This window comes from Falco biarmicus, chromosome 15 (genome assembly GCF_023638135.1).
Source record: "Falco biarmicus isolate bFalBia1 chromosome 15, bFalBia1.pri, whole genome shotgun sequence".
NCBI lineage: Eukaryota > Metazoa > Chordata > Aves > Falconiformes > Falconidae > Falco > Falco biarmicus.
The window spans coordinates 22,158,131-22,173,903 of NC_079302.1; the positions used below are offsets into that span (position 1 = coordinate 22,158,131).

The 15,773-nt window shown below is 50.5% G+C and overlaps 1 protein-coding gene and 1 long non-coding RNA gene across 5 annotated transcripts; one reads left to right on the top strand and one right to left on the bottom strand.

Moving 5' to 3' along the window:
* Positions 1-66: 66 nt before the first annotated feature.
* COG4 (component of oligomeric golgi complex 4) lies at positions 67-15,766 on the bottom strand. 3 transcript variants are annotated; one of them, XM_056361258.1, is made up of 19 exons: positions 15,580-15,766; positions 14,968-15,050; positions 14,159-14,273; positions 13,287-13,461; positions 12,496-12,689; positions 11,942-12,047; positions 10,530-10,687; positions 9,890-9,948; positions 8,348-8,481; positions 7,700-7,818; positions 7,145-7,311; positions 6,296-6,461; positions 4,647-4,709; positions 4,059-4,175; positions 2,333-2,425; positions 1,951-2,034; positions 1,533-1,634; positions 1,056-1,184; positions 67-805 (listed from the first exon to the last, which is right to left on the bottom strand). In XM_056361258.1, the coding sequence occupies exons 1-19, from the start codon at positions 15,724-15,726 to the stop codon at positions 671-673; spliced, it is 2,346 nt and encodes a 781-aa protein (XP_056217233.1). In that variant the 5' UTR covers positions 15,727-15,766; the 3' UTR covers positions 67-670. The 3 variants fall into 3 exon arrangements, with proteins under 3 accessions (XP_056217233.1, XP_056217234.1, XP_056217235.1); XM_056361259.1 differs by having other exon boundaries at positions 15,591-15,723; XM_056361260.1 differs by lacking the exon at positions 15,580-15,766 and adding an exon at positions 15,410-15,474.
* Positions 748-13,520, top strand: LOC130159539 (uncharacterized). Of its 2 annotated transcripts, none has more exons than XR_008825783.1 (5): positions 748-858; positions 6,943-7,110; positions 11,518-11,627; positions 12,763-12,842; positions 13,384-13,520. It is a non-coding gene; the product is annotated as an uncharacterized LOC130159539 (long non-coding RNA). The 2 variants fall into 2 exon arrangements; XR_008825782.1 differs by lacking the exon at positions 748-858 and adding an exon at positions 5,704-6,104.
* Positions 15,767-15,773: the final 7 nt, after the last annotated feature.

Consider the following 15,773-nt stretch of genomic DNA (forward strand, 5'->3'; position numbering starts at 1 on the left):
AATGGTGCATAGCTCTTGTCGCCCACCTCCCTCCGGGCCCGCAGACACACACCCACCACCCAAGGCTGCTGCTCAGCCAGGCGAGGTTTATTTACAGAGTAGCTGTACAGGGTATATGAGCCAGCCCCGCTTCCTACAGCAGCTTTCTAGGGATTTCCCAAGCACCCTCCCCAAAAGGAAACCATTCCTTTTCCCTTCAACAGAATGGTCCCCATCGGACCAGGAGAGAGCCATGGCTCAGGGTTTGTAGGAGTCCAGCAGCTGACCCTTAAACTGGTGGCACAGAAGGGACACAACTGCGGCCAGCAGCACAGAGTGCTCTCTGCAGCCCAGTATTTGAGCCACACCACAACAGCCCCCCACTTTCTTGACCTGCAGCAGAGCGAAAGGAGCCGGGAGTGAGCACAAACTCATCCCTCAGACTAGCGTAGTGTCATGCTGCTCTCAACGTGAGAGACTGCCCTGCTGCTGCCTTGTTTCTGCTCCCACCAAAGGACGGCAGCTCTTCTTCCCAGGCCCAGGAAAGCCCTTTGCTCCAAGGAATGAGCAGAAGGGCAGACATCACCCCATCCCCACACCGTCTAACAGCCAGGCAGGACCTGGGCAGGCGCCAGGGCTGCAGCCTTCCCACTGTCACCTCCAGCATGCTGCTGGCCCAAGCACCAACCAACTACAGGCGCAGCCGCTTGATGTCCTCACTGCGGAAGTCGATTCGGAGAGCCAGCACCTGCCGCACCTCGGCTGGAGTAAGGCGCCAGGTCAGCGGGCCTGAGTTTGGGCCCCAGTAATCCAGGATCTCCGTCACCTGGAGAAGGAAGAGAGCTTCAGGAGACAACTCAGCACCGCCCGCCCTCACGGGTGAGTTCAAACTCCAGCTACAGGTATTTCCTGCTCCTAACGCCCTGCAGGCAAACGCCCCTCGGGCATGGGGCAACTTTTCCAGCTCCTCTGTACCCCATAGCTGTGACAATATCTGGAGAAGCCCAGTAAATCCATGCGGAGTCCAGCTGGGGCTCCAGCAATCCCCTAAAAACTAAAAGCAAAGTGCAGCTCACCCTTTCCAGATTGAGGATGGTGGCCATCTGGGAAAGCCGGGCAAACTTGTCACGGATCGTCCAGGTGGTGACTGTGGTGAGATAGGCTATGAGAGACCTCAGCTCCTTGTCAAACTGCAGACCACCAAGCTGTGGGGACCGAGGGAGCTCTGTGAACTCTCCACACACACACACACACAATTAACAAAACTTACAGGGGGAGGGTCTCTGAGCAGGAAGGTTCCAGTTACACAGGTTAAAGTGGCTTATGTTTAGACCCACCTGAAAAGCCAGCCCCCACACTGATGCAAGCTCTTCCCAGCCCCATCACAAACCACACTTTCTCCCTGCGTGTGCGAATGCGAGGTCGCCCTGGGCTGGCCACCAGCTGTGGCAGAGCTCCTTTGAGGGCAATGTTTGCTTCTGCCCTGCCCCATCCCCGCCCTGAGGGTTTGCAGTCAAGCCAGACTGCAGGGCAGAGGATAATGTTTTGCTTACCCTGCTGAAGGTGGATTTGAGCAGCACTTTCTCCAGTTCAATGGCTATGAGACTGGTCATAAGACCAGTGAGGGTATCATAAATCACTGGAGACAGCCCAGCCTGGAAGCAGAAACCTGTGTCATTCTTGTCAGGAATGACTGAGCAGAGGTCTACAAAAGCCAAGCCTGTAAGAGCTTTCAAATAAAGACCCATGACCCGCAGGCTCGGCAAGTGGAGAGCGCCACAGAAGCGATCCAGCTGCGTGGGGCTTTGAGAACTGCAGGAGAAGGGGGTGACGGGATCTCCAAGAGCCCTGCAAGGCACCAGAGGACATCTCTGTCCGCCATTCCCCTGAGCAGGGAAAATGCTGGGAGATGCCACGTGAAGGTCTGGCCAAAGCCTGGCAGGCTGCCACGTCCCTCCCTCTCTCTCTCACCTTGAACTCTGTCATCTGCTGTTCCAGATTGACAATGAACTGCTGGACCCAGGGGTCGTTAGCTTCATAGTCGCTGAACTCCTCCTGACAGTGAAAAACAAGAAGGGTTGTTTATGCATCCTGCCGTGAACAGCAGCGAGGGGCCGGGGGGACAGGAAGGGAGGTCCCCCCGCGGGCAGCGCTGCACTCCTGTTTTCTGAAGGTCCCCTCCAGCCAAACACCCCTTTCAGGCTCAGAGCAAGTTCTGGGTATTTTACTGTTGCTCTGTGCCGAGGAAACAGTGGAGAACGGAGAAGAAGGAGATGGCAGTTGCTCTGACTGTGCTGCTGAGCAGAGGGACAGTGCAGAGGTATGGCCAGGAGCAGAGAAAGCTGAGCCTTACCTCCTCGATGTTGTGGGAGACAGAGAGGAAGAGGTTGATCCAGGGCTTCACCTGGGGTTTGATGGCTGTGCTGTTCAGCTCACTGAGACCTTCCTGAGGGGACAGGAGGAGAGGAGAGTGACTGAGCACAGCCGATGTCCGACGGCACCCAGCCTTCACAACTAAGCTGTCCTGATGCTGCCTCCCATCCCCACCACAAGCTGGGGAAACAGACCCACAGACTTGCACAGGAAACTGAACCCAGAAGTCCCAGATCCCATGCTCTTCTGGTGCTGGAGGGCTCTGAGGACAGCACGATGACAAAAAGAGGAAGGACCCTGGCCCAGAAGCTGCTGCTGTGCTGCCTTGCAGCCTGGTCTGAAGGGCTCATGTTTCCTCCACCCCTGCCCACACAGCTCCAGGGGTTTCCTGGCAGGAAAGGGGCGTTCAGCTCGCATCAGGAAAGGACACAAACACCAGCTTTCCCACTCAGCACCAGCCAGGAGGACACTGTGATTGGACTTGACTGATGCCTCCCACCTCCAGTGCAGCTTAACTCAGTAGGAGAAGCTAAAAGGAGGATAAAAGCTGTAACCACAGTTAGTTCTCTGAATTAATCATAACCCCAGCACACGCCATCTCCCCTGAGCAGCAGGTTGTCAGCAAAGGCTGTTCTGTCTGCTTCGATGCTAGAGAGCTCTCTGAAAGTCCTCTCCTGCCAACCGCCCCCATTTGGCTCAGCAAGATGTCAAGAAAGCTCACCCAGCATGAAACTATTCAGGTACTGATACTGCCTGGCATTTGATGGAAGTTTTTAACTAAAATTGGCATTTCTGAGCAGGGCCCTGCTGGCAATTGTCCTTTTCCAAAGCAAATTCTATGTGTGTGTGTGACTCGGGCAGCGCAGGAGCTTGCTTCTCAGCCTCTTGATTGCTTTGCAGCCAGTTTTAATACTGCACTAGAGCTAGACTGGAGACTTTTACCCCTTTTACTGATGAGCTGTTTTGGTTTTGATACTGACCACAAGCCTCAAGAGGGTTTGCTGGCAATACTGGTCAGAAGGCATCTGGCTGCAGGGAACTGCAAAGCCAAATGAAAACAGCCTGGCCCCTCTGTGCAGTACAAAGCCGATGGCAAACCTGGTTCAAAATATTCTCTTTTTGCTTGGTTTCTTTCCACAGAAGGTATTAGGTCTTCCTGCTCCTCTCCCTGCCAGACTGTGAACTTTTAAGGCAACAGGCCCAAGCATGCCACAGGAGACAGCAGATTTAGCCAGAGAGCCTTCTGCCCCATGCCAGGGATTATTTCCATCTGGAAAAGGAGGAGAAACCTAAGAGAAGAGCAGTTCTTCTCTACCAGCAGCTTGTCTTCAGCATTACCTAGTGAGGCTCTGGACAATTTGACAACGTGCCGTGCCACGAGGGAGAATGGAGGCAAGGGAAAAGCTATTAATATTTCTTCTCCTGAAAATGCTGAACCAACTGCAACTCTGTGCTGAGTGAAGACAAATGGAGCCACATTCCTTCTGGCTCTGCAGCTGCTTCCATTGCTTTTTAGGCAGCCACCAGCTGGTGCAGCTGTGCAAACAGGATGGATCCATTTCCACGCCTCAAAGCTGGCTGATTTACTCCATCCTGCACCCCTGCCCTGCACTCCTGAGTCAGATGTGCTCAAATGATTCCTGCCTGAGCTCTCCCTGAAGATGCCAGCCAGTGCTGGAGGCCAGCAGTAACAGCCAGGCACTCACCTGCAGCAGGTCACGAAATTTGCTGGAGACAGCAGCCATGTCAGAGAGGCAGCTGTCAATCTTGGCCTGCGCTTGCTCACCCCCGAAGCCTTGGCTAAGCAGTTTGCTGCAGTCACTCTGCAGGGAAGAGATCCACAAGCAAGTTGCAAGTTAATAACCCGGGCAGTCTCTGTCCCTTTGTGTTGCCGAGCTCTGGCTGCCCAGCAGCAGGCTTGCAGACTAGGACAGGCGCCGAACTCTTGCCCCTGTGAAGGCGGAGGCTGCTGGCTCCAGCTGGGGAGAGGACAGGGAGGAAGGAAGCCCGGGGCCATCTAGTTCAGCACCAGGGAACCACAACCTCTCAGTGATACAGGTTATCCCACTGCCTCCCTGCCTGTGCCAGGTTGGTCAAGCTGGAGGAACTGGTATTTCCAGCTGCTACTATCAGCCGGAGATTGCTCTGCCAGCTCAAAATTGCTTTCCTAAGGCTGGAGGGCAAACACCTAAGGAATTTGGGCATAGCAAAGTCCAGATGGTTTACTTGACCCCCCTGAAGGGAGGATATTACAATTTGATTACAGAAAAAACAGTAAAGAATCCAGACCATACCTCCAAAGTCTTCTTTAGAGTCATGATGTTTTCACTGCAGACTTCCACATTGTTTAAGGTCACCTGGGAGAAAAAAAAACAAAAAAACAAAACAAACCCAAGTGGAATTCATTGCAATTTCCCAGCACCTCAGCCCCAAGTCCATATGTTTACTCCATTTACTCCTCGGTGCCCTGCTGACAGCACAGGCTGAAATGCAAATATTTAAAGGACAGAGGTGCTACAGTGCAATCAAAGCACTGCAGGTTCATGGAGCTGCATGAAGCTGAATGACAGTAACTGAGCACATGTGCTGAACCTGCAGCTAGCACAAAGTTTGAGATGGTTTACTCCACTTCTTTTCCTCATCATTCTGTCCACGATGTTGCAGCAAAGCCCCACTTGTGGGTGATGGGTGGAAGACAGGATGCAACCCTAACTTTCTGTGACAGTGCCATGAGGAACAACAGACCAGGAGTGGCTGGAGGTGATGGTTTATACGCTGTGTCCAGAGAAGCAGGGGAGGCAGGAAGCTGTTCATATCTAGGCAGGAGGAATTAGCACACCTCCTGCCAAATGAGTATCTGTTCTTCCCTGAGCAGGCTCTTCTCTGCCTGCTGAGGCTGAACTAAACGTCAGTATAAGGCTGGGGTTTGTGCAGACAGGGAAATGAGGCAAGCTGACAAATGAATGAGGAATTCCAGTGGGAGAACTGACATTTTAGGCACTTTATTTCAAGAAATGCAGAAACCTGTGACCAAGAATTTAATGAAATGGAAGAGTTTGGTCCCTCCTGCTCCTTCTGTTGCCTTCTCCCCTTGTACAGTGAAAGTCCCTAGGAACCTCTTCATCACTGGGTGTTCACAGCAACTTACATAGAGGGGGACAAGTCAGGTGAGCCAGCGCCTCTCCAGTGCTCTCAGAGTCTCTGCCCAAAGGTCTGCTCAAACAGCAGGGCTGGCTGGAAGGAGAGAGCAGACCCAGAGCTGCTCTACCAGCAAGGTCTTTTCCACAATACAAGGTCTATACAGCATCCCACCACGGGGAATGATGCATTATGCTGCGGAAGACAGGACAACGGCCTTTCAAATGCTCTCCCAGGGGTCTCTAATGCTCACTACCATGTCCTGGCCTGTTCAAGTGTGCAGTGTTGCAGCAGTGCTGTTAGGAGAAGGCAACAGGTGGACCTCGCAGGCCAGGCAGCGCGGACAGCACTGCTCTAGCAGAAAGTCTATGATCTGATAAGCAAGAATGAAGGAACCCTGAGCGTGGGCCAGGAAACTTTTCTGTCTAGGGGAAGGTGCGGATGAGATGTTCTCGCACCACCTCTGTGCAGAGCCCGTGGAGAGCAGGATTGATGCACAGCTCAAAAGAGCAGAGGCTCCCCCAGCCTGGAGGGAAGCATCACTGCAGCAGCCTAAGAGACAGTCACAGGATCTTACTTGCACAGACCTGCTGTGGAAGCCCTACAAACATGAGGTGAGCATATATAGAAGCATATAGCAGACATCCAACGTCAGGCCACCCACCGCACCTAAACAGGTTTTCAGGTTCTCTGAACATGTGACAGTTGTCATCAATCCTGTTCCCAAGAGCTCCCCCCCCCCCCCCCCGCATTGTCTTTCCCCTCAACCCAACTCATTCTACACCTGAACAGCCACCAAACCCACCAGAAAGGACTGCTTGGCCTCATCGGTGCTTTCAATGCCTTTGGTATCAAACTTGCCCTGCTGCAGGCTGCTGTGCATGATGTTCACGGCACTGGTCACCCCTCTCTGGAAGTCCTGGAAGGTTGTGGCTGGAAAGCCCTGCTTCAGCTTGTTGTACAAAACTTCCCTATGGAGCAAGCAGAATATACCAGGGCTCAGAGCAAATACTGCAAGCCACAGCAGAGTTGTGCTCTGTGACAGGGGACAGCACTCTGGCTGAGCTGTGACCTGAACAAGTTAAGTGGAACTTCACAGGGGAAAGAAAAAAAAAAAAAGACAGCTGGCAAATATCCCGCGACAGCATCTAAAGGACATAAGGCTGAAAGAAAAACACAGCCACTCACTTTCTGAGCTTTCCCAAAAATCCTGCCTGCATCTGTCTGCTGTCTTTAGTCATAGTTCCCATTCCCAAATTAGGATGAAAAACAGGAGCATCACTTCTGCAGGCTCACCCCAAATTCAAGTTACTGAGCAATCTCACAGGCAACCCAGAGAACAATTAGGGGTGAGTGTGTACCATCAAACAGGGTAGCACTCCAATGCTATGTGGTGACTTGGTCTTGTAGGGATTTTGAGCCATGAGGTTCCTTCTTCTGTTTGTCCTGCAGGTGACCACCACTGTGAGAAAAGCACACCCAGCTCCAGCTTCCCACACCACACCTGCCACTGCTTCCTATGAGCATCTTCCATGGGGATGACAAACCAGAGGTTCAAAGGCAAAGAACACAAGGAAGGCCATCTGACAGCAAACACTGTTTGCAGAATGTGAGTTAGAGGTAAGTTACACTGAACCTGGTGTATCTTCATTACCTGAAGTCAGACTCCAGCTCGGTGGTGGAGTGGTTGATCATGGCACAGAGGCAGTCTATGCTGGAGCTGGACAGAGCGCGCCCAATGCACTTCTTCACTATATAAAACACATCATCCACCATGCTGGAGGTCAGCTGGCCCTTCTCGTAGCTGTCCATGGCGACAGCCTGCAAAGAAAACTGTGTCAGTGCCCTGAGCTCAGCGAGCCAAGGTGCCCCCTCAGAGCAGTGCTGCGAGACCAAACTGCCAGCCTGCCCGTTTCACCCTGAGCTGAACCGTGCTGCGTGTGGGCTGGCACCACTCATCCTAGATTTCAATAGCCCATGGACCTCGAAGATCTGCCTCTGGAAGATACTCAGGGGTATGTCTGGAGTCAAAGGTCAGAAACAACCACTTGCTTTTCAAGGCCAAGGGAAAGAGAAGACCTTCCCAACAACTGCAGAGCTGCCACGTACACATCCCCTTCCCCAGGGATGCTCAGCAGAGGACTGCGGAGCACACACAGAGGTCTCAGCCGCTGGCAGCGAGCGCAGGCTGTTGCTGTCTGAGCCTTACCTTGTTGACCGTCTCCCTCATGAAGTATTCCTCCATGGTGATGTAGTAGCCAATGAGCTCCTGCATGGTGCGGCTCAGCAGACAGTTGTTGAGGAGCTTATCCAAGTATTTTTGATGCTCTACAGAATGCAAAAGAGAACCGTCAGCAGGGACCAAGTGCTGGAAAGCAGTTCCACCTAATCCCCTTGCTGCCTGTCTCATGGGCACTCAAAGGACACACAGCTGGCAAAGCCCAACCTTCAATAAATCACAGGCCTCAACCGTGGTACTGAAATTGCTCTGCTGACTTTCACAGGTGACAAGTGACTTCCAGAGCTCCATGGAGTACCAAAACCCTGAGCCTGTTTTCCCTGTGGCCTCCACTGTAAGGATCTGTGCCTGCAGTGACCAAAGGGCTTTCCCTTTCTTCAGGGACCTTGTTTACTATGCTCTGCAGTCATTCCTAGTGTTGGCTTCCCTGTTTGAGGAACAACCAATGCTGAAAACAGATTTGGGGAGGCCAGGCTACACAATCCACTTCCACAGCGTGCTCCCAAAGCATCTTTGCAGATCCCAAGTCACTCTGCTCTGCCAGTAACTCAAGATTCCATCTCCACTTCTGGCTGCAAGAAGTAGAGAGCCTGCAAGCATTAGTATTCAAGTTATTACCTTGCTTTACCTCCTCTGAGGCCATGGAGTCTCCCACCTCAAAATCAGATATTATTCGTCTCTTGATGAACCTCAAGTAGAGCTCACTGCGGGCGTTCATCAGAGTGACTTCTGTTAAAATAGGGTCAAGTTCCCTGGAAGGAACATAGCAAGAACCAAGCTAGTAAGACTACAAAAGGAAAGGCACTCCTTTAATTTAATTTAATTTAACTCAGTTGAGTAGCATGTTCCCTGTTCTCTTACTATGAGATCAATACTTCCTCTTTCCATCTGTGCTGTCAAGTTGCAAAGCTCAGCAGAATAACTGGTATGAGCAAAGAATGCACATACAATCAAAATGTTCTGAAAAAACATTACAGAGCAGCTTATTTTTTCCTCATAGATGTGAGAACAACCACATTAAAAATCACAGCAGTAAGGACTGCATGACTCTAAGCAACCCGGTATAACTTCAGAATTAGCCCTGTTTTGAGTGGGAGGTTGGACTAGAGACCCTCAGCAGTCCTTTCCTACCGCAGTTTTGCTAAGATTCTGTGAGCCCTGCCTGGCCAGCATTAGAAATGCCTGGTGCCTGCCATCTCCTTATATGTGCTTTTATGCATAGATTCATGTGTTTCTCTGAAAATGATGAAGAATCTGCTTAAGCTCAACAGCTCAGGAAACGTGAGAGCAACAAAGCGTGTGACAATGTAGAACACAGTGTTCGGATCAGAGATGACTATGGAAAAAAAAAAAAGGCTGTCACATCATCAGCTTTTTTCACCAGTGTGCTCAAAAGAACTTTACAAATCCTGCTCAAAGCCTCACAACACACGAGTGGGACAAGGAACCATTATCTTTATTTTATAGATGAAAAAGCAAAAGCTCAGAAAACCTGGGATGCATGCACAGTTACTCGGAGCAAACAGTAAGTGGATCTCTGTATTACTGCTGAAATAATTAGTCATGCAGGCTCACAGACAGATCTTGCTTGAGGAACACAAGTTTTCTTTCTAGGCATGTTTAGAAGTCACACAATGACAGAAGGGCTGGGTGCACTTTCAAATGGCCTTACTTAAGGGCTATGCAAATTCTTAAGAAGGAGGGAAACTGAAAGCACTTCAGTTCATCGGCAAGAAACTGATCTTACAGAGTTGCTGCAGCAGCAGTACAGATTAAATAAGACCTAAGGGCTTATTCCTGATTGTTGCAAATTATCCGTCCAGGGAGCTGCTCCGTTTTGTGGGCTCCAAGGACTGTACTCTGACCATCAAAAGGCAGCCGTCACAGGCAACTGAAGCCTCAGTCCTTCGTGTGCAGTGGTACTGCCAGCCCTTCAGCAACGTTTAGGGCCAATCCTTAAAAGTAATGAGTAAGCAAAATATAGCACCACCACAGAAGCTGCCTATATAAAAGGGCAGTGAAGGGCACCTAACAATTGGCTTTTATGCTTCAGTAGCCACAAAGCCTCTGGAAGACCGGAAGAGTTATCTAAATGCTAAGTAGTGTTAATAACAGCTCAAGAATGAAAGGTTAGAGAACAAAAAGAGGTTTTGTTTGTACCTTGGTTCAATCTTCTCTGCAGAAGAACTTCTCATCATGCTATTCTGAACTTGCTGGAACTGCAATCACAAAAAAAGGGAGAGTCATCAAAGGCTTTGCTGATGACTTGGAGTTAACAGCTGCTTCTCCTGCTGCAGCCTAAAGAGGTGTCACCCTTCCCGTGCTTACTCAGGAGGGGTGACAAGAATGCTTTGCAGGAAGCAGTGCCAGAGAAGGGAACTGCATCAGTTCTCCACCTCCTCCTCCAAGACAGAGCTCAGCCTGCCAGGAAGGGAGGTGGGATGGGAACCCTGACAGAAGCACCAAGGTATGTGACCATGACACAGTTACAGCAGCCCTGCATCTAACAGACAGAAGCACAAGGAAGACAGTGGGGAACGTCTACTGAAAGCACCCTACAGACCTGCAGAGCAAAGAATCATGTGCCCAGGACCCATTTACCATGCTCCAAATGAATCCTCTGCAGCAGGAGGGATAGCTACAGGCTGGACCCCTTCAGCCATCACAGCAAATATGGAGAAAAGCAAGATTTCTCTCAATATGCAAAGGCAAACTTTGCTGCCTCTATGGCAGTCGAAGCCCCACGGAGCTGGACAGAGGCTGCAGTTGGCTGTGTCAGGCAGCATCACGCCCTTCTTACCTGCCTGTGATAGTCCCTCTCTTTGATGAACTTGTCCACCACTTTCTCCACCTGCCGGTCGCACTCCACTTGCAGGTGCTTGATGAGGGTGTACAGCCTCCCTGGACCATAGTAGGTCTCCACAATGGGCTGGTGGGTCTCCACAATGCGAGCAATCCCTGCAGGGAGAGGGGAAGCACAAGAGAGAGACTCAGGCAGGAGTTTCTGCTCAGTCTGGACCCAGAGAAGAGCTACACAGATCCACAGACAGGACCTAACAGGGGATCATTCACTCCCCAGATAAAGTTTAGACTGTCCAGCCACTCTAGTACCTCACTGAAGGCCTGTCACTACCACCCCTTGTTCCATGGCATCTTCTCTCTGTGATACCTTTCATCCTCTCTGCTGTTTCTTGCAAGGCCGCAGTGCAAATCTGGAGTAGAAGCCATCTCTCTTTCTAAAGAGAGCTCCTGCCATGCAATGTGCGTCAGCTGCCCCCCTACCCAGCAAGATACAAGGTATGAAGCTTCCACAGGAGAAAGCCGCACAAGCTAATCCTAGCAGGGCACCTAACTGCCATCTAAACCCAGTCTCAGCTCTCAGCACCTTCCAGGTTACAAGAGAAAAGCAGCGCTAAGAAAATCAGCCTAGGGAAAGCTCTGCTCTTATCTGTCACACAGACGCTCAAGAGAGCAAGCGTTAGTGAAGGCAAGATCTCCTCGGAGTGTATCTCTACAATATTGCTTTCTTCTCACAAACTCTGCGCTCCAACAGTTAGCAACGCTCCCCCTCTTTTGAGGCTACTGCCAAGAAAGCCTCGGCAGCTCTAAGGACCTTCAATAGCAGCAAGGCTGCCAGGCTGGGAGAGTGACCTGGCAGCAGTGCAGTCTGGAATTATAGCAGACTTAATAGGGAAGATGGTTAATCACCATGGGATCCCAATTACTGTCGGTGGCAACGTTCCCACAGAGCAGTCATATTCCCCTCTCCCCTCCCTCTCTGCTTTCAGGCTCCTGTAGTGCTCCTTGAAGAGCCAGGCCTGGAGGCATCAACAGCTTCTCAGTCCTGAGGGATCCGATTTGTCTTTCCCAAGAGCTGCACATCTCAAGAAACCTTCAGGTAATACCCATTTGTTTTGAGGATGCAGAGAAAGGAAGAGTCTGATTCCTGAAGGAAGCCAACAAATCCTTTGCAAATCCACTTTGTGCTTGTGCAATCTGTATGCAGAAAAGCTTGCTTATTGTAATAGCCTCTTCCTGCCCACAAAAAAGTCTATTAGTTGTGTCCCTGTCCCTCTAGTGTGACACTCCCATAGCTCAAAGGGGAAGGGGACATCTTGTGACCTCCTGGAGCTAAAATTAAAAGCATTTAAAATGATGGACAATCTCATCACTGGCTATTTTCAATCCACCAGCAGAGGAAAGGAAGATTACCTTCGAAGAGGAGTGTCAGGGTGTCTGCAAAGATGACAGCAGCTCGACGGTCACTCATGTCTGTCCCCATCACCAGCTGCAGGTTCTCTTCTGCTTTGTTGGCCACCTGCATGACAACAGGACCAGTCAGCTGGTAACACTCAAAGATGTTCTTTGTCCTGTAGAGCCCCACAGAGCTTTTGCTGGCCTTCCCATTGCAAGAGCTATTGCTGTTATTCCTCCTTTGAACAGGGATCCTTTCCTCTCTTGTGGAAAATTCAAGGATCAAGGAGAGGCAGAAACCTGTTCTTCTCTTTCCAGAGGAGCACAAAACAAGCACAAAGAGTAGGACACAGGAAAAGCCAGCCAGCAGGATCTGTATTCAGAGACCACAAATCCCATCCCAGGATGCAAAATGCAGGGAGAGAGAGAGGAACTAAGGCCAGTGCTGATTTATAATTCTAAGATTAAACAGCCAGAGCCAAGATCTTCTTTCACAACACCTGTTGACAGAGGCTGGGTTTTGCTTTCCCCTAGACTAAACAGGTCACAGTATGTTTCACAGAACCTGTTACCTGCTTGCAGAGGTACTCTGAGAACTTGCTCAGCCCCTCTTCATGTAAGCCTAGGAGAGGAAAGATCTTGAAGAACCGTTCCACCTGGGGCAGGTCTCCCTGCTTCATAGCTGTGTCAAATTTCTCTGTGACAATTGTCTTCAGGCGCTGCTCTGCTTCCTGCAGGAGCTTCAGGTTAGCATCAATTATGCCCCCTGGTCAAAAAGACAGGAAAAAAAGACAGCACAATGTTAGCACTGTATTAAGGGCTACTTTTTTTTTCCCCAGGAGAGAGATCAACACTGTGCAGCTGTAGGGTCAGAAGGCAGAAGACACACTGGAATTCCCTCACAGGCAAAGATAGATAGGTACGTGTGTGATGTACACACAGCTGATGTCATGGTCTTGCATGAAGGACCTGAACACATCAATTGGGACATTTTAGGGATCGGGCAATTTACTCCTTAATTTCTAGTTGCTCTGCTTGGTAGCACACCATAACACTGAAACAGTTCTCCCTGACAAACCCTTCTCTCTCACTTCTTTTGTCCTGAACATTTTGTCCTTCACCTAGTTAGCACCTGAAATATTATTAAAGCTGTGTGCCAGGAACTCTCCTTTCAATTAGTGGTAATTCAAACCTAATAACACTTCAAAAATTCATCTCTACGTTACCCTATAACATACCAAGATCTTTGGCTAGCATTAGATCTTCTGCTTTGTCTATTGGGCTGAGGCTATCTATCATGGGAAATCATGCAGCCTCTAGTTATTTACTGGAAAGGTGACTTACCCTCATGAACAGTACTTACCTTCTTTGCCCTGACGACTGAGCTCAATCACTGATTTGTCTAGAGACAGATAGCGATGAATATGAGCTGCCGCTTGTTCATAATCTTCATTTCGCAGGGCTGTTTGAACTCCATCCATGCAGAACTTCAGGTCAAGGATGTCATCAGCTCTCTGAATGGCCTGATAGAGACGATTCTGCAAGAAAGGCAACCACTAAGGCTTTCTGCTGCGGGCTGAATCAGGGAATGAGAACTATGAGAAGACTGTGGAGGGGGAAAAAAGGAATAAACAGAAGTGATACTTCTCTACACAATAAACAACTATGTAAGCAGAACCCCCAAACTACTTAAAAAATTGTTAAACCAATGGTTCTGGAAGAGGAACAGCATTTGCCAAAACTCAAATTGAACTCAGAAGCCATACTCTGCTTTAACAAGCAGGCAGAGACCAGAGATACAACCACACATTCTCTGTTTTGATTTGAGCAGCTGAACTGAGTACTGGGACTTGACGCCTCCTAGCCTGTCTCTGTACAAAGAATACAACAGCCAGGGTTCCTGATCAGTCTTGGGTGACAATGACCATCCCTACTGTTCTCAGCACTGCAATAGTTGACAAAAGGGTACTAATGAAGACTAGTCAGCTTATTCACCATATTCTACTAGGAGCTGCATGGACAGAAGGGAATGCTGGAGAACCAGTTGCTATGTGGAATAGCGTAAGCATTACTTATTCTTGTACCCTGCAATATCCAGGAGCCCAGCAAAATACCACTACCTAGCAACGCTAGATACTGCTAAAATAAAAAACAAAGCAGTGTGATGTGAGCACACAAGCAGACAGAATATGGCCTGGCAGTGACAGGTCCCAAACACCCCCTCAGTCCAGTCACCTTGGCAAGGTCAAGCTGGCGGACTTTACTGCTGACGTTCTCAGCCAGGTTACAGGTGAAGGTGATCATCCCTGCCAGCTGCTGGGCATCCCCCTCGATGAGCTGCAGATTAGGGCTGGGGAGACAAGTGAATTGAACATGAGCTGCAAATATTAAGCAGTCAGATGGTCTGCAATAGCAGGATGGTTCTTTCTCCAAACCCAACTGCTCCTGTCAGCAACATTATCTGTCATTTCATGCCTCTCCTACAGCAGCAGAGCATCAAAATCAAACTGACTGCTTTGGAAGAGGCTGCAGACAGACTAACAACTACCAGACAGGGAATGAATGAGCCACTGAGGCTTTATGATACTCTCCACTTCTGAAGTGGAAGACGGAAGTCTGTGCTCAAAGCTTCTACTAGACCTGAGGCCACTTAAGATGGTTTTCCAGACTGCCTGTGCAAGCTCACCACAAAAACCCAGTAATATTTGCCTGCACCTGTAAACACCCTGACACAAGACATCTGATCCAAGCATTGATGCCCAAACCTGACAATCTCTGGGGTGAGACCTTCAAAGAACCACTCAGCCTATGCCAAAATGGGTCAGTGTGCAGACACAGCAGTTCCCTCTGTTAGTGCTGCTGGGAACTGGGTACCCGGGGATGAGAATCCAACTGTTCTCTTCCACAAACTGATTTAAAGTCTAACATTTTCTGAGAATTAAAGTGCTTCCCTCACAACACCGAAACAAATTGTCATGTCACACCGTAAGCAGCGAAGTACTGAACAGTGTGCAGAATCAGAAAGAAGTGGGGAGATCGCTAACCCCATGCGATGAAGCGCAACCATCTTGCTCTCTGTAGTACTTTGCTGTTCCAGGAGGGCATCCAGCTCTTCCTGCACGACTTTCTGAAAAGAAAGGATGAAGGAAGTTTTGTGAGACTTCAGCTCTCCTCCAGACCAGCAGCATATCACAGACCCCACATCCAAACCAAGAACTGATAGCGCTTTCAAAAGCTCCTATGACAAGTAAATCCTTTCTAAGCTCCTATTTTAATCCTATAAATTTTTATACTTTTGCCATTTGAAAGCATCAGTTACCCAAACCTCGTCGCACAAGTTTTAAACCAGATAATCCTCAAAGCCCTCCCCTGGCTGAGCTCACAGCGCACGGCCCTGCCCTGCGACGGCCCCCCGCTCGGGACACCCGCTCCACGGGGGCGACACCGGCCCCCACCGCGCCCAGGGACGGTTCAGCCCCTATTTACTATCTCTGAAAAGGATCCGGACGACGAGAGGAGCCGTGACAGCGAGGCGCCCGCGCTCCCTGTCACCGCAGAGCGGGCCGGGGGGGGTCCCGCACCTCCCGGGCCGCCCCGGGCCGCCCCAGCCCGCCCCACCGGGGGCCCTCCGGCCTCCCGGGCCCGCCCCCACACACCTCCTCCTCACACAGTCGGCTGTAGGCGGCCTCCAGGTCCGCCAGGTCGGTAAGCGACTGAATCCGTTCCATGGAGAGGGCAGAGGCGGCCGAGCCACCGCCCTCTGCCCCCGGCCCCCTCGGGCCCGGTGCCGTGGCCGCCGCCATCTTGGGGTGCAGCTGACGCGGGCGGTACGGCCGGGAGGGCTGCCCGG